This window comes from Tenebrio molitor, chromosome 6 (assembly GCF_963966145.1).
Source record: "Tenebrio molitor chromosome 6, icTenMoli1.1, whole genome shotgun sequence".
Taxonomy (NCBI): domain Eukaryota; kingdom Metazoa; phylum Arthropoda; class Insecta; order Coleoptera; family Tenebrionidae; genus Tenebrio; species Tenebrio molitor.
The window spans coordinates 13,931,706-13,956,898 of record NC_091051.1 but is presented as its reverse complement, the minus strand read 5'-3'; the positions used below and the strand labels follow the sequence as shown (position 1 = coordinate 13,956,898).

At 39.0% G+C, this 25,193-nt stretch overlaps 2 protein-coding genes across 5 annotated transcripts in view; one reads left to right on the top strand and one right to left on the bottom strand.

Annotated features, from left to right (window-relative positions):
- Nucleotides 1-25,193, bottom strand: part of Fas2 (fasciclin 2) — a 96,962-nt gene that overhangs the window by 60,537 nt on the left and 11,232 nt on the right. The window lies entirely within an intron of this gene.
- LOC138132550 (uncharacterized) lies at nucleotides 21,676-22,879 on the top strand. Its single transcript, XM_069050098.1, has 2 exons — nucleotides 21,676-21,803; nucleotides 21,862-22,879. Exons 1-2 carry the CDS (start codon nucleotides 21,789-21,791, stop codon nucleotides 22,717-22,719), a joined length of 873 nt encoding a protein of 290 aa, XP_068906199.1. The 5' UTR covers nucleotides 21,676-21,788; the 3' UTR covers nucleotides 22,720-22,879.

Sequence of the window (25,193 nt, the reverse complement as noted above, 5' to 3'; positions counted from 1 at the left end):
AATTTAAAGTAGAAACGAGACGAATATAGGTATTGCAGTTCGGTCTGAATTGATTAAAGCAATTTGCCTGGTTAATTACAGGGTGAATGTTTTATGATACCAGATTTAGCCCTTGATTAGAACATTTAACTGTTCCATAACGGGTTCCCATCCGAATACATATGATCCTTAAAACCAACAAACTCTTCACTGCCGTAGATGAACCTAATAACCGTAAAAATAATTACTCCTCCAATTATCGAACTCGATCGGCTTCATTTAAAAAATCATCACCATTCAACTACTCGTCGAGTGATTTAAAAGATGTTTATTTACACAGATGCCCGACGCATAAACTTCTTAGGCCTCACGATATCTGACAGTTTCCTCAGACTCGGCGTAAATATTTGTGATAGAAAACTAATTTACGAAGTTTTTGTCAGCTCTTATAAAAATTTATAAGACACAACTGGATCGACAAACATTGAACTAAACCGGCAAAATTTCAACTTCATTAAATTCATGCGGTTTATTTCGAGAAGTCGCCAGAGACTTGAAAATCAATAAACTCTTATTTAAACTGTGCTACATGCGATGTCTCGCCCTCTGGAAATTGCAGCCTTTAAAAGTTTGGAATTATTAACCCTCGTACAACCGAATAAATATTGAAATATGCACTTGAATTAAAATCTCAACAAAAGATTGTTTGACTCTTTCGCTTTCACCTGGCAACTCCGGGGATGGAAAAATGTCTGGTGTTGAAGTCTTTCGGCTTGAAGCTTACCTGAAACAAAGAATTCATAGGTTAGTTGTTAGTCTTTTCAAGATCTGATAGATGGAATATTGCAGAGGCTTAAATAAAACATGCTTTATAGAAAACAAGGATGTTGGGTCGAGTTGTGCGATCGATGTAGTCGAGACAATACTGGGAGAAGCTGGGGAGCTTAGATCCGCATAAACAATTTAAATATGTCTCCCTGGAAATATCAATCCTGCTGCTGTAATTCTTCATAAGACGAACTTAAGCAAATAAAAATGTCCTCAATAAATCTTATTGCTGCGGCATAACAAAATTGCCTCATCCTTTTAATCGCGAACATCCTTCTTTTTTCGGTGGTTTAATAAATCAGCGAAAAAAACTTTTTGGGAGATGGCGTATTGGTGGAAAAACGCGGTCTACAAGTTCGGCCATAAATTATTCACGACTAGATACAATTGACCGGATTAAATTAAACAGCATTGATCATGTTTTCAGGTCGGGTGTCCATCTGAACATGGGTCCTAAATAAGTAACTTAATTAAACACAGCTCGATGCGAAATGGAAAATCGTAACCCGATTCTGTCAGTGAGGTAGCGGTCTGAAACGCGGAAATGAAACCTCTCTATTGGTTATCTCGAACTCTTTTCAGCCGTTTTAAGCGTTCGGGGATCACCGGATTATTGAGATTTAAGAGGATTGGATTTTTGGTCACTCTTTACATAAAACCGGCTTCCCAGAAATTCAGACCCACTTCCCGAGTCAAAAACGGGAAGAGTGGCCGTTGTAAGTTTTCTGATAAAAATTTTGCACACGTAAGCGGCAAGGAAATTAAACAGCGTGAGGTTTTCCTTGTTGAAAAAAATCGATGTTTGAAATGTATGCGCTTTACACGAGAGTGTTAATGAACACGGGACGTGACCCACATGAGTTGAAAAAATTCTCGGTGATTTCGTTATTTTGAAATTCCACGTAGGTCCTGATTCGCATTTAACAACGTCTTAAAGCCCACGGTCGGGGTAACGAAAAATGGCGGCGCTAATTAAAAAATTATGCAAAATACTCGAGTTGTAAATTGTTGAAAATCCGCAACATCCCGTGCATAAGCTTGGCGAAAATCCCGCCGCTCAAACTGTAACAACTACTGCAGAAGAAGAGCTTTGTACGATTACCCCTCAACGAAACTTTGTTAATCTAATACAAGTTTAATTCGATTTTGGTTATTTATTCGAGACCCTTCCATCTTTCACCACTATCACGATCGATATTGCAGATAGGGCTGGAAGAATCCGAGGAAACAACTTTAATTAGAATAAATTATCAGCCTGTCCAATTAATAACAGATAAGCAACGAGCAGTGTTGGGGGAAGCTAAGTGTCTTCTTGCAGTTTTTCACTCGATTTATCTCGATCCATTAGGCGTCAGGAGGAGGCTGTCTTTGATATGTTTACAACCCCACTCGAATACGTTGTTTACATACATTCGCACACACACTCTCTTGGTAAACATAATTTCCAGTCCGACACAAATTTCCTCGCACACATCTAAACCTGTCTGCTCTAATTTTTCACTTTATAAATCAAACCGTGTGGCTGCGTAATGTTGTCCCTCTGGCCGTTCATCTTTCCCACTTCCAAACAGATCAATGATCGGCGTTGATGCGGCAAACTACTTGCAAATTCGAAAGAAAATCCTGCTAATCGACCCTCGGATGTTTCACATGGTACACGTTTCACAAACCGGGATTAGGAAACAAGCGAGTTTCATTCATCATGTTTGATACATTGATATTTGAGGCGCTGTCAAAACAGAGATGACACAGCGAGAGACAAGATGATATCACTAATATCAATGGAAATTCCACAGCAAAAGCCAGAGCATTACTCATCGCGACTCAACCAGAATGTAATTCCAGATACAATAATGGTCCTGGTAAAGGACTGAATCACCCCAGAGGGTCAACTGAATAAATTATGAAGACAATTTAGACCAAAAAAATACCAATTTCTAAACTGCACCGTAACTTGGTTGTTCGGAAAAAAATGTGGAATGATTTTTGTCGATAATTTTTTTTCTGTTCTTAATTTAATAATGAGGCTTGAGGTATCCGTTAACTGCCACTGGCGTAACTGTTCCTGAAATTTAGACGCACATCAAGAAGAGTTGTTCCATTATGCTCTGATTTCAACGCTTCATATTTATGAAATAAATGTTTTAAATTTAAAAAATGCAACCTACCAGACTTCCTGAAACTTCTTGTGAAATCGAGAACATATTTCGTATTTTTATCAAATGAGAAAGAGAAAATAACATAACAACAAAAATAGATTGTGTCAATATTTTCAATCTAATTATGTCATCTCTTTTATGAAGTTTCAAAAGCTGATCGCTTTAGTTTTAAAATTCATCAGAACAAATGTACCTACTGAAATTCAAAAGAACTCGCCGGATCGACGCCTTTCACTGACAACGAAACGCGGCAACCAATCATTTCCACCTTGCTCCTTTGTTATTTGAAATCTATTTCTCTTTTACAATTTTCCACTACTGCCGTAGATTCCGTAGTTACCGTGAACTCAATAAAATTCTCTGGGACTAAATTTGAACCTGTACGTAAATTATTTGCTTTTAATAAGTTGAAGGTAACGGAAATGAACTACCAATAGTCTGTAATTAATAAGGTTCTGAAACCGGCTTGAAATTAAAACTTTCATTGTTATTAAACGTCCTTTAATAAGAATTAAAATCTTTTTGGCCACCTCAACTCTAAATGACATGTTTACACATTTTGAACAGCTTCGGTATCTTGACTTTTACACACTAATCAAACCATCTGTCATTTTACCGCACGGAGTGTGTAAAATACTACGAAAATTTTAAACTTTCAGGGACCTCCAAAAAAAACTGTTAGCTTATCATAAATAAAGTCCATTTATACTAAGACAAGATATCGCTACCATTGATCCGTTCAGTTATCGAAAATGAACATAATTTAATTGTTTTCTTGTGAAAAATTGTGATATCTGATGGTGCCATCTTGTGGTATAAATCGTAAGCATGTCAGTTATCGGTATAATAGATAAATTTCTGGTATTTCATTAATCAAATGTTAGTCTTTGACAGGTTTTGCGAAATTATTGGTTACAACAAATTTCAAATTTAAGAAAACGAATCGTCGGCCAAAAAGATTAATACAAATGCGGTACGCATTTTACATCGCTCGGTTTTTGTTAAACAATCCCGCTGCGCGGTCGTGTTTCAATCTAAAAACCGCGCGCTGTAAAATGTAGTCTACCGCATTTGTAATGTAAATAACTATTTACAACTCACTACCTCCAAAATGACATTTCGCGTCCGCAACAGTTAATCGCGAACGTAGATTTCGCGCACTAGTGCTTTAAAATCATCCAAAAAACATTCGCTTTTTGGGCATTCTGAAAATAATTTGATCTGATAATAAAATCTAGTTTACAAAACGCCATTTCTCCAACTTGGATGTTGAAAATTTCGAAAGAGTGTAAATAAATCGCTATTAGTTCGACTGACACTTTGGAAATCGCATGCACAAGCGACATCTATTCACAAAGGGTCACGACAAATCAGACATAATGTTCGTTTCAAAAAATATTGTACAAACTTCGATGCGCGAAGACATATTCAGCACATTCGCGCAAATGAAGAACTCGCACCTTCGTCGCTCGTGTCTCAAATGATGCACTCATGTGGGAAAAATGTCTTCTCGCACTCGGTTCGTAAATAACTATTAATTTGCGGACTGAAAAAAGAAAATGACAAAATGAGAAATAAAATACAAAACACGAGTCTCGATGTGGTAATTAAACATTATTTTAAATTTTATTTAAAAAAATCAGTGATTATATTCCAAAATTTAGATTGATCAAAATTCAATCGAGTTTTTGTGGAAATCGTCGAAATGTCAAAATTACCTCCTATTCATTTTACTATTTAATCAGTTAAAATGATATTTCAATTGAAGTGTTTATAGAATACATCAGCTATTTCACATTCAAACAAATAAAAAATAACTACCATGCACACATGTCACTTGACAAATTAATAAATGGAATGAATTCGACCCACATCAATACAATGAACAAAAAAATTCTATATTTGTTCCTCGACGCCAAATAAATGGAAATGTATCGTTGATCTGATTTTGCAATTTTAAAAATACAATAAAAGCGTATTATACAATAAAGTATCAAATATCTGAGATGCGTACCTTTCAACCATTATAAAAGAGTACGGGATTACTGAACATTATTTGCATTTTTAACTGGTCATTAAATATTTAAAATTGTAACAAAATCATGAATTAGAGTACACTAGACGATTTTTACTTCCATCGTTAGTAGTCGAAGCCAGTTTAACATTAACGTCCACAGAACCCGATCGGCACCAGCCCCTCCTGATATATTGCATTCTGGAGGTGTCGAAGTTAAAATCGATTTGGTGCAGTAATTCTAAAATGAAAGGTGTGGTATCTTAAATCCCAGATTCGTTCCGTGCTTCGCTCCGGTTCGACATTAATCTCTAATTAAAGATTCAGTTCTTTCAGCTCGGCAATCCCTCTTCGACGTCGCCGCCGAATATTAATACTGTCGAGGACCTGTTCAAAAAGAAGAGAGGTCACATGAGCTGCCCCGATGACGATGAATTACGCAGACTTCGACATAATCTCAAGCTGTCGACGTGAAAACGGCAATAAACTGAAGAAACAGCCAACATCGAGACGGCGCTAAACTCCCTCAACAATTCCATTGGATGTAATGGAGCGTCGTATTAAAAGTTGTTTTGTGCATAACCGGAGTGTCGCTGCCTACTAAAATAACAATTTCGACGCGGAGGGAGGCCCGTAGGGGTCACGTTTGTCGGCCGGTGAGGTGTTATTTTCCGACGCCCTCCAGTAACTAGTCATAGGGGTGCAGTTACAGTGCCCTTCCGTGCATTCCCGCGCCAAAATGACCCTTAGGCGTAAGTGAGTGCGCCTAAGTGATACTAGACATGGCAGTTCCATCCCCGTCTCTATGTTTAATAATAATGTTGTTATTACCGATGCAGATGGCGCTAATTGACCCGTCTCGTCTTCTGTTGATCCCAAGCAAAGAACATCACCTCCACAGGAGCCAGATTCAATTTCAGTCACTCACAGAATTAATAAGGGACTAATTTCGGACCACCGATTCATTAAGTCAATGAGGACTGCACTTGTACCGCTTCCATAAAGGGTTGGCACTTTGAATATCAACAATGGAGACTAACTTCCTTGGCTACGTCTGCGAAACTGCACCGGAGCCGGAGGGCATAACAAGCCAACTAAAAGTTTACTCCCAACTCCTTCAAAGAATCCGATCAGGATCGATGCAGTTTTGTTCAAACTAAACAAACTACTAATTACTGCACCATAAAAGAAATTTCATTAAAAGCAAAACGAAAAAACTTCGATGGAAATTCCGATGCACCAGATAATCGATCAAATTGGAAATATTTAGACCAAGTGCTCGTGTGATTACATTCCGAAGTAACGCACCATCCAGAATGGAAAAGGTGTCATTAAGGACGAAACTATCCAGTTCTTGGATTCCTTTTACGCAGAGCGAAGTCGATTTAATTTCAACCGAGTACAAAGATACTCAACAATTCACTTTAGGACTTTTGGTGAAAACAATTAAAACTCTTTAATTATGTTCATCGTCAACTTAACTCGGCTACACCTAATGAATTATTAATCAGTTTAAAGTTGCCACGTTCTACTTCATAAAAACACGGACCGCCGCTTACTGGAGATTATTGAACAAATTTTCAACGACCCGTTTTAATACCGACAGCGGCCAAAGAAACTTCGCCAACGCTACAAGATTAGTTTTGAATACACCGAAGTGGGTTTAAGTCGTTCGGTGAAGGAAGCAATTTCAAATACACCACTAAAACACTTCACCTCTATCGAAATTTCAAGACATTTGAGGAGGATTAAATCATAACAGCCATAACGATTAACCAACAAGAGCCTCCGGGGACTTAACATATTGAAAAAAAGTTTGCCGGATTCTACCGGAGAGTTTTGTGTACCAATCTACACTTTATCCAATCAATGGAAGTATATAAAGAGAGAAAAGTTTGGAAATTGGAGAAATCGGGAAACAAACACTTTTTAAAACTTTTCCACTCAGTTTTGGTACTGTCGTACATTCTCACCATGTGTTCGTCGACTGTACGAAGAATAAAACTAATAACTGTCAAAATTATCTCTTAAAAGTAATCAACATTTTAACTCCAAAAAACGACAGCGTATACATATGCAGTCTACATGCAAAAAATTTCATTTTACTCGAGAATATACGGTTGTCGAGTAAAACAGTTTGCTGCTTTGGCTGACAGATTAATTAAGCCGGAATACAAGTCTGTTATTTTAGAATCTTGCGTTGAATAATGTGTTAAATGACATAATTAGATTGTGTTATGATGCAAAAGTTTCGTCGAAAAGCTTGAAAGGATTCCGGACCAACTTCGCCGCTTTATAATGTGACTCTGAAGGATCGCGATGTGAAATTATAAAAATCTAATTATCGACAAAAAGACAGTGGTTGTCTTTTAAATCAAAAATGTGTCATTTTTTGAAGGAGATATCTTAAGATACAACGAAAGTAAGGGAAGGTCAAATGCTAGGCTGTCACCAATTCGGTATGGGTAATAAAAGACACTAGCAAAATTCAAATTTAGCTGTACGAGTACAATAGTCTGCATAAATGCTAAATGCCGCTTTGTTGATTATTATTGCTTTATAAATTATAACTCAACCTTCAAGGTCACACTATAGATCTCTTCATCACCTCTTCAGTCTTTGCGTCCCCGTTGTCACGTTTCCTTCCAAGGATATTCACTTCGAAGATGTGGACTGCTTAGAGGGAGAATTAAACACAAACTGGGGATTATTCGAGAAGTTCGCAACCAATGTCAATACCATTTGGTTATTTGTCAGGAAGTTGGTGGAGCAAATTTTAATTTTTGTTTTAATCGACCGAATGAAAAAATTCTTGCGCTCTTGGATAGAGATTCAAGACATCTTCAAATAGGCAAAAATGAACGACAAACGCTTCTTTGATTTCTTTTTTTTTTCTGTAAATAATCCGACAAAAAAAAATGTCTAACAAGAAAGTTACCATTTAGTTTTCCCTATTGCCCTTAAATTTTAGTTAAAAAACCTGATAATCTTTGGCACCTTATTGAAAAAAGTAACCCTAGCAGGAAGTGGTTGCAAAGCACACTTTGATTGGGGAATCATTTCACTGCTACTAACCCTATTGTTGTGAAAGACAAAAACGGAATTGTTTCGGTAATGACGTCAACAACTTCAATTATCACCCCTTCACGTTTAAAAACTTTTTTTTAATATTGATTCGACTTTCAACGGGTCTTGAGCAGATAATAAAAGCGCAATTCGTTCGCATAACTGTGTAAACTTCGCTTTCGTTCCAAACACCTAATTAAAAAAGTTGCCGAAAAGCAAAGTTGAGCTTAAAACAAGTGAATTTAACCCTGGTGGTGCGCATTACTGAAACATACCGCAAGGATAACCAGAACGAAAACAACCGTGGCTCATAATTTTCTTGTGCGGTAGACGACGCAACTATCCAATTTGTTTCTGGTATGAGGAGGACCCAAAAAAACTTTAAACAAAAAACATCTTGAGTTAGTAATGTTATCATTACAGAGCCAGCAGCTGGCGTACGTCGAACAGACACCGACTCCCTCATGTACGTGATCTTGCTCATTTTCAAGACTCACCTCGCCGTTCGTGACGAGGCACATCCATTCATCCATCTCCATACCCCCGAAAACCGGTTAACGTCCAACAACCCCTACCGGATGGAACAAGCGGCGTTTCTAATTTACGTTCCTATCGTTTTGTTAAATTGTTTTTTCATCAACGGTGCTAATTAACGGAAAGCGCATCACGGGTACAATGCACGCGAACCCATTTCGGACGAGGAGGGTGCTTTCGACGTTTTCAGCGAGCCGATTCGGAAACACACGCGGAGCAAAATTGGGGGTGCGTCCGGTGTTATTAGAGTCACTTGTCACGAACTCAGTCGCTCTCTATTAGTCTGCGAAGAAGAGATGAGTTGTGGCTCCCCGTATATTGAGTTGATTACTTTGCAAGAACGTGACTGCGTGTGGTGCGCCTATGCGAAAGTTACCCAACATTTTTAATCCTAGTTTTCGGGATGGTGGAATAAAACGATAAAGCTGTTAACAATATGCACAACATGTGGCGCCCGGTTTTGTCGAACCGCACAGCACCACGGAAATTTTCCATCAAAACCGCTTGAGCAGAGGGGGTTCTTGAAAAGACGTCATGTATCGGAACATCGGGGGGCGTACATGAAAAATTAAGGTGTAGGTGAAAACGAGAGGTATTGTACTTTCGAGGGTTCTCTTGGAGACGTCAACTTAAATAAAATACTTCTTAATTCACTTTCGCGTTCCATCAAGTTAAATTCGCCCAAGTTTAATAAATTTCGCAACATTCCATACAAGATCGTGCGAAAAGCTCCTAAAAAAGAGAACACCGTAAACATCCTCTTAATTGAAAACAGTCCAATATGTTCTGATGAAAAATACAAAAATTCGCGGGACAAAAATTTTCTGAAAAAAAATGTCAATAGAAATTCTTTTGCAATTTAATTTACATCTCTCGTAAGTTTCCAGGCTTCCCGAGGACCTTTCGTAAACACGAAGATCTAAGAAAGACATTTCTCCTGTAGTCCTGCAAATGTTTCAGAAGCATATCAAAAAATTGTGGTTAAAATGAGCCGCGTGAAATCTAGGTACACAGTGTTATGGTGGACTTTAGAAAAATAAACTCAATATGCCACTACAAAGGGTCCTTTTCCGGCAAATTTATTTCTGCAAATGGGCCGCAAATCGACTTATGCACAGAGGATGCTCAACACCTACTCGAGCTTACTTTGAGCGGTCCGTTTCAAGGCGACAAAGGGCTAAGGATTTGCATATGGAGAAAGAAATCTTATCTCAGCAATCTGAAGCGATGACCGAAAGCAGATGTGCCCCAGGTAATTGCACCAAGAGTTCAGACAATAGACCACTGAATTATGTAGGAGGCGCCAGGGAGTCAAAGCCTGGTTCATTCATTATTTACAACTCACGGAAGCGAACAAACAGTGGCAGACGAAAATGACAAGTTTGTGCATTCAAGGCCATATCTGCCTATCTGTACCATTATTACTAGGAGGATTCGAATAATTCCGGAGAGATTTGAGAAAATACGAAACGGAGAAAAACAATAAAATCCTCCCGATATAGTTCAATTAAAGGGGCGTACGAACACCAATAATACCTACGATTTACGGCCGCGAAATTCGTCAAAATTTAAAGAATGTCAATAGAGGGGTGCGAAACGGCGAAATTTCCATATAAATGTGTCTCATAACTTAAGGTCCACACTCGTACGTCCTGCGTATTGAGTTTTAGCGGGCATCTTTATCCTACCACGAAAACTACATATTTTTATCCTTCGTTTTATTTTTCTTCACTTGCTCAGCCCCCTCTGCACGGCGCCGGGGAGAATGAAAAATGCATTAAACTACACCCGTCTGTTTTGACACTTTTGAATAATGCACCTAGTAGAAAAAAGAGAAACAAGTGGATAAACTAAACTCGTGGCGGAAGGACTAGCGTGAAAGGACAACGTACGCCAGCTTCGAGCTCATGTGACAAAAATAAACCACTCGATGGTGTTTTTCAAAAAAAAATCGGCAAAATAAAAACCGAACGTAATTTTCACTTGTTGATGGCGGCACCGAATTCCATTAACTGGGGATTTATGGGAAAATTCCTTTTTGTCATAAAGCAACGAGTAATATGTTTCCAGCGTGTATAGAGTTGAATACAGTGGATTTAGCTAATAGACCACATAGAAGTAAGCAATAAAAGCATCCCCGTCTCCAGTGGACCGTCGAAGGGCAATGTCCGGATCGTCGGTCTCCCTCCAATGTTTTTCGCATTTCCCTCGATTTTCCCGAACGGAGGGGATGCACCAAACAAAGTTAACGCGGGACGCACACGGAACCAAACCGAAACCGACGGGACAACTGTAATGGAAATCAACCGAGATGGAACTCAAACAGAAACCTTTGAAAAAAGTGCATTTGTATTCAAATTACAAGTAAATTTGATTATAGTTAAGAAGAGTTGTTTTACTTTGTTTCATTTACTGCTTCCGACTTTGGTTATTTGCATTCGAGAAGAGAAACTTTAAATAGGAAAATTTTAGTTGCACTTTACTAAAGAGCTCCACTAAAACAATTTATATATCCCATTTCCTCTTAATGATATTTTATAAAATATAATAAGATGCTGGCCCGGAATCTCATTACTGCACTGCACCTCCGAACAAAGCTTCAGAACCATTTTCGAATTTCTCTCGACCACACCGTTACCAATTACCTTACCAAATAAATTAAACCAACTGATTCTTATTCAGATCGGGTAATTTTCAAAGACTTCTTCGTCGCCAATAAATCCCGCACCCCAACATTTTTAAAATTCCCATTAGATAGGTCAATAATAAACGACCACGTCAAAACTGTGATTTGTCACATTATTAGTTTGATCCTATAATCTTCCCGTCATTTATAATAGTAGTCATTGTCGCAATCTTAGACGACCAGACCCCCATAAATCTTGCACTCGCTTCTCCTCAGACGAGTCAATCAAAAACCTACTTCCAGGTCAAGCTCGTTGCGTCTGGTGCATGTGCAACTCTCGGTCGCATTCCTGGCACAAAACAATTCTCGTTGTGTAAAAGTGTCACAGCATTTACGCTTAATGTGAACTGTATCTGTTTGCAACAGAGCAGGACGAATTCCGGTAAAATCCGGCTTTGCGGAGGCATTCATTTCAAGTTCAGTAAGAAAAAGCACGTATTTACTGTGGTATGTTAATACGAGTTCTGGCTCAAGGTAAAATCATGCAGAATTTTTCAAATAATCTCAATATTTTGATCACATAATAGTAATTTATTATAGGAGTTTTATAGGACACCATTTTGTCGCATGCGTTTTTAGAGCACGAGGACCGCAACGAGGAGTGCTATACGAGTAAAGCAAATAAGTGCGGCAAAATTGCTTATAAAACGAGTGTAATACAATATTTTTTCTATTTTGCCCCTATTTTAAATTTTAAATTAAAGAAAGTTCAAAACACAATGCTGGGAAAATTATATTTGGCATTTGGCAAATATGTATAAAAGGTTGGTAACACTGGTAACTAGACGAACAATTGCAAGTGCAATTGCAATCGTGAAGTGCAGCGATCACGTAGCAACCATATAACTATTATATGGTAGCAACTATAATATACTCAATTGTGAGTCGCTACCAACATTACAAATGTAAGGAAAGGTTCCTGAAACCGGTATCGAAAAAAACTCCTTTTTGAAACCCGTTTGAGTGTTATACTGACTGCGTTAAAGGTACAAAATAGAAAAAATAAACACAAAGAACGTAACTACGTACTGTTGTTTTATTTTCGCCCATCTGCAGAGTAAAAACACAAACAACGCAAAAAGCGAGGTTAGATTTAAACAGCTGATCCGCCGTGATCCGTGGTATGTTCACAATCGACTCTTCAACGCCACAGCGACGGGAAATAAATGAACACCCGATATAATTCCTCTGATTTAACACTTTTTTAATTTCAGACCGAATCATGATGGTTTGTTATGATTTTCAGGTAGGTAAATATTTACACCTGTTTTTTAAGTAAAATCATCTAATTTTAGCACTCAAACTCAATAATGATGGTTTGTTATGATTTTTAGGGAGGGAAATGTTTACCTCCCTGAATTTCAGGTAGAATTCGCCCAATTTTAAAAACAAGTCTTTATCTAACTTTCATATAAAATATAACAGAAATGGGGTGTTTCGATAGATCTCAAAAACTAAAGGAAAAATCTTGAAAAATGTGTTGAAATAAAGTTTCATTTTTATGTCGTTATTATGATATATTTTTAAATTTTGCACGATTAGCCTTTGTGCCAGAACTAGTATTAACACATCTCCTTACTGTCGGTCTTTTATTAATTTAATCGCTTGAAAACCACGAAAACCACCTGTAACCCGAATAAGACTTTGCGGTTGTGTGTTTAACAGAGTTAAACTCTAATTTTCCAAAAGCAGATAATGAACAACTTCTAATTCATCACACGAGTGTAATCGTCTTTTAAGCGGACGAGGTTCGACCACAGTTTTAATTCGGAGGGTAAAAGCCGACGTTCTCATCTTTTTTTTTTTCTAAAACAATCTGGAACTGTGCAATAATGAATGCACTAGAACAGCAGTAAATTTAAAAGTCAAAAAAAGCATGAAAACAACATTAACAGACGGAAACATTTATTAAGCTGTTTGGTGCTATATCTTTTGTTAGGAGGCATAAAATATTACAAGTCGAAATTACTATTTTATCTTGAAAAATTGCGCTCAGCACAGCGTTCAGCTGAACTAAAATATTGCGGTTTAAATCATCCGCGTCAATGCTAATCTTATTATGTCTCGTTGGGTTGTAGTGGTCTCGCTAAAATGTCTTGGACCTTAAAGTCTTCTTATCACAATTTATATCAGGAAGTGGCCCTGTTAGCTCAACACTTGGAATTCGATTTATGACTGCAACAACTCCATCAAAATCGAACCACAAATTCAAAGGAAAAAAGATAATCAACATTAACCGTGTTACTGTTCTCTTGTTCTCCGCAGGGAAAACATGTCAATTTGTCGATATAAAATTAATTACCATCCAAGTATGCATTAGTCAGACGCGGCCCTCATCATATTTGTTGTTTGTGTTACGTCTGTTTTCATTAAGGACAAACAGTCCTTTGAGTCAATTTAGTTACAACAACAGCCTAAAAATAGATGATGGACTTCGACGAAATAAAAAAAAGATTGTAACATCATTAAAATTTCCCTCCCATGATGCTGTAAATATTAATTAATTTACATATAAATACGCTGTTTCAAACTCAATGAGTTGGAAGAAAACTCAAAAATAACAGATCAATAGAGCAAGCGCAAATTACAAGTGGGCCGAACAAACTGTGTTGTTGTAACAATCGGGTTCACTTTAACCTCTTCGTTTTATTTTATACGTGTGTGTGGTGTTTGGTCCATTAGGTTGTGGTAAAATAACGTATGATTTTTAAACGGACTTGCTGGTTTACGTAATTGTACGTGCACGTACCTTGCCGAAGCGCACCACTTGCATCAATACATATTTGAAACGTCATTTTTCACAAGCTGCTGCTTGTGCTTTCCTCAAAGAAGCAACTGCAGGAACGTTGCAAAGTGCACATTTACATTTTCACTTCTATCTATAAATAGTTGTAGGTGTAAATGTAACTTTGCTCATTCATAAAACTGAAAGAAAACTGTTGCGCACGTCAAAATTTCATCGAATCGCGAAAAGTCAGGAAAAGTCATTTTGGTAATTGTTCACTTTAACTACTTCTGGAATTTTCGCGTTTTTTCTGGCTAGACAGCCTCAGGACGTCCTCCTACATCGTTTCCCACCAGTCAAACCTTGTGCAAATGAAAATTTTCCTTACCCTTTAGTTATACTTGGCGCGACCTTGAAACATAACAAGAGAGAAAAAAAAGGCATTTGCACAAGGTTTGAATGGTGGGACACGATCTAGGAGGACGCCCTGAGGCTGTCTAGCCAGAAAAAACGCGAAAATTCCAGAAGTAATTAAAGTGAACAATTACCGTCATATTTTTACAAAATACATTTCAACGGGTCATTAATTTTATTTAACATCGCGACTTCCTCTTTTCATTTCTCGACTTGATAAATCAAATATTGATGGAAAAACAAAAAAATAACCGGTCAATCATCCCTCGTTCGGTGAAAAGTTAATGTGGTAAATTATCGCATTGATTTGCTGATTTGTCGTTTTTGCGATCTAACAAGGACTCGTCGTTTGGTTTATTTAAAAGAACATGAAAACCCTTTTCTGGTGTCGCCTGGTCGGCAATCAAGTGTACCAAAAGCTAAACGTGTTAGTTTTGAGGGAGATGGTTTGACTTTGAAACTTCCAGTTCGCAAGTTACAAAGTCGTAGGTTTCATTCTGTGCAGTAGGTTGATTGAAGAGGACTGTTTGATCAAAGTCCTGTGGCTTTCTGAAATCTGCAATAAAAACGTCGCCAAGGTTCGTTGGCAATTTAACACCGTAATGGTTATAAAAGACCGTTAATGACCACTTGTCCATATATCCCCGGCGAGTGTTTACCAGTAATGTCGGCGTCAGATATTATCGACAATGAGAAAAATTGCACCCTCTCAGCACTAATAACTCATTCTGTCCACGTAGACGGCGCCGAATTTTTATGCACCCTTGGAAAAATCCCTCTCCCCGTTCGCCATGTTGCTGATGTTCGGGATTTCATCCGAGCACGTGTACAGGCCAGCCCGACGTGTCATCAACCCTGACCGGACCCCGACTGAATGTCACCAAATTAATGGAACTTCTCATCTTCGTAACTCGATTAGCAATCAATGGACTTCGTTAAGATTTAGGGCTCGGATCGATCCGGATCATCATGCGACCAACAAGTGGCCATTGTCAAAAAATCGTGAAACCGGCCAAGTACTCATATAAAATGCCCAACGTCCGATTCTATTAAACTGGTCGATTCTTCTCGTGATTTTATCGGAGATTCTCCGGATCTTTTGTTGGGCTGCAAGCTGACGCCGCCTCATTTTCGAGATGCAACCCTCGACAAGGAGAGGACACTGACGCCAAATGACGAACGTGTCGGGAATAACACATCACATCAAAGCGAATCCAGAGGGTGAAGCGGATACAACGCGACCCTTTCCTTTACATCCCCCTTCCGCGAAGTGTCCCGTCAAAAGCCGGTGGTTCGTATGCGGTCGTAACTCGCAAATATGCTATGAATATTGTTAGGAGACGGTCGAGACCTCCAAATTACTAACCCGGCTTGTTATAGCGGTCAAGGGGTTAAAACAGACGGGGGAGATAAATTTTTATCGAGATCATTGAAAGTTTACAGCTTGCATCGGGGGAGCGGCGGCTCCTTGAAGGCTCGCCCTCTCCCGAATTCGAGAATAAAATATTCAACACGTCTCTTTTTCCAACAAAGACCATAAAGCACACTAACCATAACGAGCATTATTATTACGCTCCAGGTGAATGTAATGAAATTTTTAATATCATTCCATGTCCATTACGTCCTCGAGTTTCCCCCTTCGGAGTCATCTATAATTCAGGTTGTCACCGTCGTTTTCATCTTCTGATCATCAATTGCTCTTCCATTATAAATGAAAGAGAAGTGAACATCTCCAGAAAACCGATAATCTCGAAAAGCACATGTTTACCTGTTTGGGTCCAGCAGGAAGGCAAAAAAATATATCATCCCAAGACCCGAATGTCACATCTCGCACCCATAAATAATACATGTCCTATTTTTCCACTCCAGTGCGTAACGAACGGCACCAAACCAAAAATATTGTTGGTAATGTGGGATCAACTGCAAATTGCTCCCGAAAATTACTTCGTCCCTCCAGACCCACGCATTAACATATGCAATATCAAAGAATATGCATAAAACGGTAATAAGAAATAAAGTTTCATTCTAATACATCCCTCGTGCACGGATATCATCGCCCCGAAGCATATTGAAGGGGGTTCGAGGTAAGTAATATAAATATTTAGGTAGGTTTTTTATTTGATAGCTGCTAAGAGAGGGTGAACTGAAATTCGAGATGATGACAATGTAAATTTTAGGGTTTTTCAATGTCAATATCAAATATCAAATTACGTCACCACAACGAAAATGTATCAGGAGGAGATTCTCCACGCCAGCCACTATTCGTGAAACAAATCGCAAAAAATCAAGCTCACCGGGATTTGTGATGAAATTTAACATGACACGCGTATCTATCTAAAAACAAGCTGCGCGTCATAATAAAATCATGCCATGAATAATTTTGGAAAATTTACATATCGCAACTACCCTTACCTAAATTCGTTGTACGCAATACATTAACTTTCAGATTAAATCTAAAACGTAACAAGTAAAAAAAAACACACAAATCTAAAATTCAAATCGCTCCAAATTGACTTTCATACTGGAATCTTATTAATTATGTGTAACAAAATGATACAACAGTTAATTAACAACGAAGTCAATCTATCCGCTTACGTTTTGAGCGAAGGAGGTGATGGTGCAGCTAGCGGAAAATTGGCAAAACCGTATAACATTTACGGTGGCATAATCAAGCTCGCTTCGCAGAGATCGTCAAAAGCTAATTCGCTCTATCACGCATTAATACATCAAGATATGTATTTTAAAACGTCCAAGCAAATCTACAAGTACTAAATTCGAAGTCGAACATTTAATTCAATTTGTAAGATAGTTATTCGAAGATATTTTAGCGTCTTGGGACGAGCTAGTTTGCAAACCCTCACAACGGAATTTCAATGAAATTGCTCTAAAGTCTATGTGTTCAGATTTAATTATTTCGAATTCGCCATTCGGAATCCGTAAATCTAATTAGTTTAATTGGCTTCTTAGCACAGCACCACCACGTCTCTAAGAGCAGCAGATCTTCACTTAGAGATGTAATATCTTTGATTCGATCATCATAAAATAACACCTGCACTTTACATATTAAATCTGAGCGACAGCGTTCTTTGAACATTGACATATTCAAATTTAACGTGGATTTTGGCATCATAACCCGATAAAATTTAATTTATGATGCTACTCAGAAGAAACCAACCGGTAGGACCTAAAATAAATTTCAAATTCTCGAATTCGAAGAAGTTGGGTTTATGACAACAATAAAAATTTGTCGGAAAAAAATCGGAAACTATCCCATTTTCCGTTCTTTTCAAAGATAATCACGACGGAGGTTGCGGAGATTCATAACATCGCCAAATATTGCACTGGAACACCCCTCGTCGCAGATGTCGACGCTCGATCTTTTTTTTTGATGGATGATAATGGTAGATCCTCATGATACAGAATCTATACCATAACCGCGAAGTTTTCCCGACACGTTTTTGAATCTAAATCCGCTCGACATGGCCGTAATCTCGACAAAACTAAATATACTTTTGTTGTCTCTCTGGTGAAATATTTCCTAGGGGGTTGATTATATAAGCACCGCAACAAACATAAAACCGTCCAATTAAGAGCTTTCATTCAAAATTTCCTAGGTCCTCAGAGACTTGATATCACCATTACCCGGCACTATAAATAACTCGGTCCAAGTTATATATCAAGCGATTTTACTGAACATACAGGTACTTTGTAAGGGAGGGAAATATCTAGCTTGTCAAGCTTAACCAAACTTTATTACTTCTCGGTTTACACCTTAATTCGCAACCGCCCGCAAGATTAACCGAAAGACTCCTATAACCTCACCCTAGATATTACCTCTAAAAACAAGAAAATACCGACAGATAGACCAAGCCGAGTCAAATTGGTCCGACGAGTTACCGGAGGAGCGAGTTCTCTTTGCATAGTTGCTATCGGCACAAAGACTACAACTTTCCGAGAAGAATTTTTGTTTCCGAAACTAATATTAACGTTCACGGGACTGGAATAATTTTCCATATTCCAAAGATTCCTCAAAAGGCAAATGCACATTTATAATTAATTTCTCCAAGCACCGGTGTATGAAGATTGTGCCGAGGATAATTCGGTCGGAATCTGTCTTTCCACTATTAACAAAGATTCCTCGTCATATTAACACCGACACTATCACAATAATATCACTTTATGTCGCTTAAACGATGTGACAGATGGCGATTAGAGCCTTAACATGGTAAAGCCTTACCTTCAGGCGGTCATATACAAGTCGCATGCTATTACTAACACTTCCTAAACACGGGATATTTCCGGTCGGGTAAAGCGATGGGGAAATTGTTCCGGTTTAGAACATAGCGGCGAACAGTTGATTAGCCCTAAGGGGGGTCGCTGAATTTACCGTTCCAGGGCCGCGCAGACGCCCGACTATTAATACTGCGCCCTCGGGTATTAACCGCAACTCTAAAATATTATATAAGCCGATTGCGTCTGACTTTTTTCTAAACCTGGATAACACGATTACGTACTTATTAGTTAAATCTCCCGGATCCCGGACAAATTTCACGGGGCCACTCCACGACTGGCAAAAACAAAACGCCAACCGAGACGTGTGTATTGTGTGTTGCAGAAGTTTTATTCATGATCTGAGAAAGCAGCTTACGCAAAACTGAAGAAATATAAAACCCGGGCAATTTCCAAGGGATATTACATCGGCATGATGGAGAAAATTTCCAGTATGCAAAAATAAAAAAGAAATCGTCCTGAAAACACTCATCGTCGTCCTGTACACTGACACGTTGGAAAATTCACATGATATCCTCCACGTTTAATGGTGTCGCCTGTTAGTGACTCAAGCCAAGTTCCACGGAATATTTTGAAAGCTTTCCCCCAAGAGTTCTGCTTTGCCACATGTTGCGAGTCATCACCACAAAAACTTACTACATATTTTCTTTTTCACATCACGGACAGGAAGATAATTTCGGGACGGGAGGGCAAAGTTTCTTGTTGAAAATTTTCCGGCACGACAATCGATTCGCTTTTATTAAAAAGAGATCCGTCTACCACCGAAACTTTGATATATTATTTTAGTTTAAAATCCCATATTTACGACTTTCATATTTCGACTTTCCTTTGTCCCACCAGACAGGCACATTTGAAAGATAACGTCGCCGTCGCTACCTCCGCACCAATAATTTTTCTTTCCACTAATCACATTGTAAAAGCGACATGATTTGTTCGTAACGACGTATTTATCGACTAGTGCCAAGAGTAATGATCCTACACTACTCTGGCGAAGACATAAAGCTGTCGACACCTCTTTCAAGTTGAAAACTGAAAAAACTTTTTGTTTACAACGCAGCATTAAAAAATCAACTTTCCCTACCATGTGCATGGTAAAAAAAACGCAACAGGTAGCAGAAAAAGTTGTTTCCGGTTAAGACGTGCAATTAGAAAAGAAACAGTTTGCGCGATATTCGCGATTTCGATCTGTTCCAATTATGAGCGATAATTACTGGATTATTCCAAAACAACTGTTCAACCGACTCGAGGAAACCATCAGCAATGTCAATAAGAATTACACGATTATCGGCAAGCGAAGCGCACTGTAAAATTAATCAAATTCCACGTAAATCAGTTTATGGTTCTTGAAAGCGATTATCGATGAACACAGCAATTATGGCCGAAACCCCCTTCGGTAATTTTGCCGAATCTGAAGAGCTCGAATTAAAATTGTAAATTAATTGTCGTCGCAGTCGTCATCTTTGGCATCCGTTCGGATTAAAATATTTCCTGCATTTGACGGCCGTCATTAGAGATCGCAGTCGAGGCGTCAAAAAGTCACCCCCGCACGAACAAACAACAACCCCGCCGTATAATTTGTACTTGTAAATTCCGCGTTCCAAGACCGACTCTTCATTTCCATCGTCGGAACGAACAGTACTTAATCATGAAGTCGCTCATTAAATTGTCATTTCTATAGACGGCCACTGTGAAACGCCGCCATCCCCCGCACTCGAATCTCCCAACCGACGAAATCTAATTATTTTTGCATTACAGTAAGTAGACTCGCGGGTAGAATTACGTGAAACAACAGAATTGAAGAGATAACAAGCAAAATTTAATGAAAGTCAGTAATTCCGGTGATTAATCGTCAGGCACCTACCTAAAAACTGGGATAATTATTTAAATTTATTAAATGGACGACGGCAAAACGGTGTTATTAGGTCGTAATGTTTTTCACGTTGGTAATACGGCGATAAAACAAACGTGGCTATAAAAAAAATCATTACGGAAGCGGAGGATATACATTGACCCCTTAAAGCCTTTCGCCCTGTCACTGCTCGCCCCGGAGGGTTAAAAATTATACCCCGGATTTTCTCATACGAAATCTTAACATTATTGCAACCGCAAAAGAAACTCCCCACAAGAGAAAGAATAATCAACGATTTTATTACCATATAAAGAAGTCGTCATCGTAAAGGCATAAAACGGGGACCAAGTGGCTCAAATACAAAAATGTAATACACAAGACGCTTCTATTATCTTGGTAAAAAAAAAAGAAAACGTCTGTTACTAACGAAACTTTTATTGAAACAACCGTTCATGTAAGAATTCTTCAAGGATACATCGGCCTTCACGAACTGTCGTCCCGACCCATTCCGACGTTATTTTGCAGAAACCAAAAAAATCCCAAGAGATTTCAACAAATTTCGTACATCAGAGAATCAATATATCCACATTGACAGTGGGTGTGGAAATATGGAGAAACATTTTTTTAACGGATAGTTACAAATGTCTTGCTCTATTGATTGTTGTACGGAAAAAATGATGTGTATAATTTAAGAAGTTTTCACGTTACACAAAAGCAAGCAGTAAATCTCTAGTTGTAGAAATTTATTCTCGTCATGAAAAATCTATTTTAACAAAAATGAATTCACTTCGCACTTCTTACCTCTCAAGTCAAATAAATTGCTCAACAAAAACCAAAACATTTTAAATTGCACTTACAAAATCTCCGCAGACTTCGCAACGGTCGCTGTGAATCTACGGTCTAGTTTCGGATTGAATATTCATCAACAGAAACTGGTGGAGCATTATGATTTTATTTTTTATCGTGAAAAATAATTAATGTATGCATGCAAGTAGCATGAAGTAAAACCGAGAAGTTCTAGTATTTATGTAATATCAAATTTTGCAGTCTACTGCACTAATTAATGTATTCAACAAATGACCGGATAGTTATCCACGCTTGAAGCCGTGTGCAAATGCATGGGATCATTGGGATGCTACGGTGAAAGTATATTGCAGGGAGAATTTAGACGTGCAGTGGGAGAACCACTATAAAAACAACCGAAGAAAAAAATCATCATTCAGTGTACCTCCTCTACGCAAGAAATGAAGCCTTTCGTGGTAAGTTAACTGGCGCATTTCGCGACTTCTGCTTGACGATATTCAACTCTTTCAACAGGTTACAATCTTTCTTTTGTCCGCGGTCTCTCTGGCCCGCTGTGGCGACGAGAAGAAAACGGAGAAGCGCGGCATTGAGAGTTTTGGCCATGGGGGCGGCATCTCACTAGGAGGCGGACACGGTGGACTAGGTGGAGGCCTCGGTGGTGGAATCGGAGGCGGTTTCGGTGGTGGACAGGGAGGACTTGGAGGAGGCCTGGGAGGAGGATTTGGTGGAGGACTGGGAGGAGGCGGTGGCGGCGGTGGAGGTGGCGGAGCCACTGTCACCACCATCAACCAACGAGTACCAGTCCCGGTTCCCCAACCCTATCCAGTTACAGTCACCAGGCCAGTACCATTTCCCGTGCCAGCACCGTACAGAGTAGAAGTACCACGTCCCGTGCAAGTTCCCGTTCCAGTACCACGACCTGTCGTCGTGCCAAGACCAGTTCCCGTAACTGTCACCAGACCCGTACCATACCCAGTTCAAGTCCCCGTGCAAGTGCCCGTTCAAGTACCAGTTCAGGTGCCAGTACCTCAACCTTATCCAGTCACAATTCCACAACCCGTTCCGGTTAGAGTACCACAGACCATCGTGGTACCTGTACCTCAACCCATCAGCGTTGGAGGCGACGGCGGCGGCGCTGGAGGATTCGGAGGTGGATTAGGAGGTGGACTAGGAGGTGGAATTGGCGGAGGATTCGGAGGAGGCCTGGGAGGTGGATTCGGTGGAGGACACGGAATCGGAGGAGGCCTGGGCGGTGGAATCGGTGGGGGACACGGAATCGGAGGAGGCATCGGCGGCGGTCACGGAGGAGGATACAGCTACTCCAGCGTGTCCATTGGAGGGCACCACTACGGTAGCAGCTCCAAACACTGAATGACGTTCTCTTCTTTCATTCTCCCTGATCATATTTCATTGTACCTCACATATCATTTATTTTTGTGATATTCTAGTTACTTTTAGTTGTTACTTTTGTATTGGTTTTCGTACTGCTGTACATAACTTTCATATGCAAATAGATCGCATACAAATTTAATTAACAATGCTGTTTCATTACAAGCGAGGATCTGATACCTACGAGGATTCGTGTAGAAAAATTAAAAAGTTTACAGCTTACGAGAACGCGAGATATTTACTCGTATCAATTAATGAATGCAGGAACGCGATATATTGGAGCACATTTTACACAATTCAAGAAAGAATAACAACACGAAACCCTTCAAAGTGAATTGATATTACTTTTCACCCCTCTCCTGATTGAATTACTTTTATGTCGATTGGATAGTGTCGTCACAAACATTTTCAAGGTTTCCTAATAAATTAGATCACATACGGACTTAATCAAATGGTCACTGTCGCCTAAAAAAATGCTGGGGGGAAAACAGCTGAAATACTGCAACCGAAACGGGCTCGTATATTTTTCACTTGACAGATATTCCGGCTAATACACACAAAAATCCATAGCCGAAATCGATTCCATCTTTAGGAAGCGCATAACTGGTGAAGTAGCCGTAGCGTAATATTGCACAGCAATTCCACAAATTTATGAAATTCTTCAGTGAAGGGGAAGAATTTTCAACCCTCGAAAAATGATACTGGCACGAGACAAGAAATATGCGTCCGGCGGAACTGTACGAATCCAGTTACTAATTTAGATACAATTAGTTGGCAATAATGCGGGCCTTAATTTATATTTAAGTTTGCTAGACCATGTGTTGGTATGAAATTACATCTTGCAGGAAATTTATTATCTCAAGACCCCTCCGAAATTCATTGTACACTTCCCCTTTTGCCAAATAAAAAGACCACTAAACCGCACGATTTTGGATGTGATAGACACGGACGGACTTCCTCACACCGGAATTAACAAAATCTTTGGTGTACTTCCATTTTGCTGGAGTCACGCCACGAGACCGCACCTGAAGAAAGGAACACGTAGCCGTTTAATCTAACATGAGAATTCACTTCACATGGTCGCAACAATGGGTGTTTGACCCAAAACCAACAAAGAACCAAATGTTTAATGGAATTCAACCACGTAAACCCAAACAATAAAAAAAAAGGCGGCAGAAACTCTACACCAAAGGGACAAATATTAAAAAGTCTTTAAACGAATTACGGAACGACCACCGGTTGGAAAAAAAAACAGGAAGACGATTATGTAAGAAGTTTTCTAAAACTGTCGTTGATACATGAATGTGTGGTAATTTGATACTCCGGCCCGGATCAGATGTGTGGGTTTTGGGGAGAGGTAAAAACCAATAATTACCCCACCGCAACGACTTCATTTTTCCTCGCTATTCAACAAACAAGTCGTTAAGAAAGATATGTTTGAAGGGTCATTTGGTACTGATTGATTAAATGTTAATTGCATTTGAAGCCTATCGAAATCGACTAATTTTTCAAAGTGACACGTCCGATAAAAAACTATTTAGATTGAAAGGAACTTGACACATACGAGCACGGGTTAAACCATTGTTTAATTTCGCCTGGCAAGAGGAAAAAAAATAGTGCGAGGCACCCGATATTGACTCTGAGTTTGTGGGAATTCTTTCAGTTTACTTTACTATTCGGAAGCGAAACTCTGGACAATTCCCACAGGATTACCTTACAATTTCCTAAAATTTAATTTCATGGCCCTTCCAATTCGCTTTATGAAATTACATTCGGGCAAATTACCATATATAATGCCGCTCTAAGCTTTAAACATAGTTATGGTGTCTTTTAAATTAGGCTGGGATTTTACGTTACACGATAGATAAAAACAAACTGTATCACGACCCAATAAACCTGAATCAGATCGACCCCTTTCAATTTTAACTAATTGAAAATAAATTCTGGCACACGCTCTCTGGTTTTATTGGAATTACAAATTTTCCCGGAAAGGGGCTATGTAATACACCCCATTATTCACACAACGCAGAGAGCATTTGACAGTTAAAAAAAGGCAAATATTCAAAACATCGCCATCATTTTCGTAACAACGAATTTAAGCAGATTAAAATGTGGAATATAATAAATTCCGGCGCCGGCTTCGTCGCCCCGACCGAAACACAGTCGGTGTCGCAGACTTCTATCTTTAAATATAATTTTCTGCATTTTTCTTCAGTGAATTATGGTCGGGTTTACAACTCTCGAAACAAAAACGAGGCGAAGCAACACTTTTAAACGCGAGTCTTCGATTTGGGGCTGCACAGAAAGAGCGCTAATTAAAAAGAGGAAATCTCTCGTTTCCGATCTTGAGGAAGTCTTAAGTCGTCCGATTGACTGATAAAGCTGTGTTCACCTCTTCGTCGAAAACAATCGACCAGTGGGAACAGATTTAAAAGTTTCCTGGCATACGGTCAGAT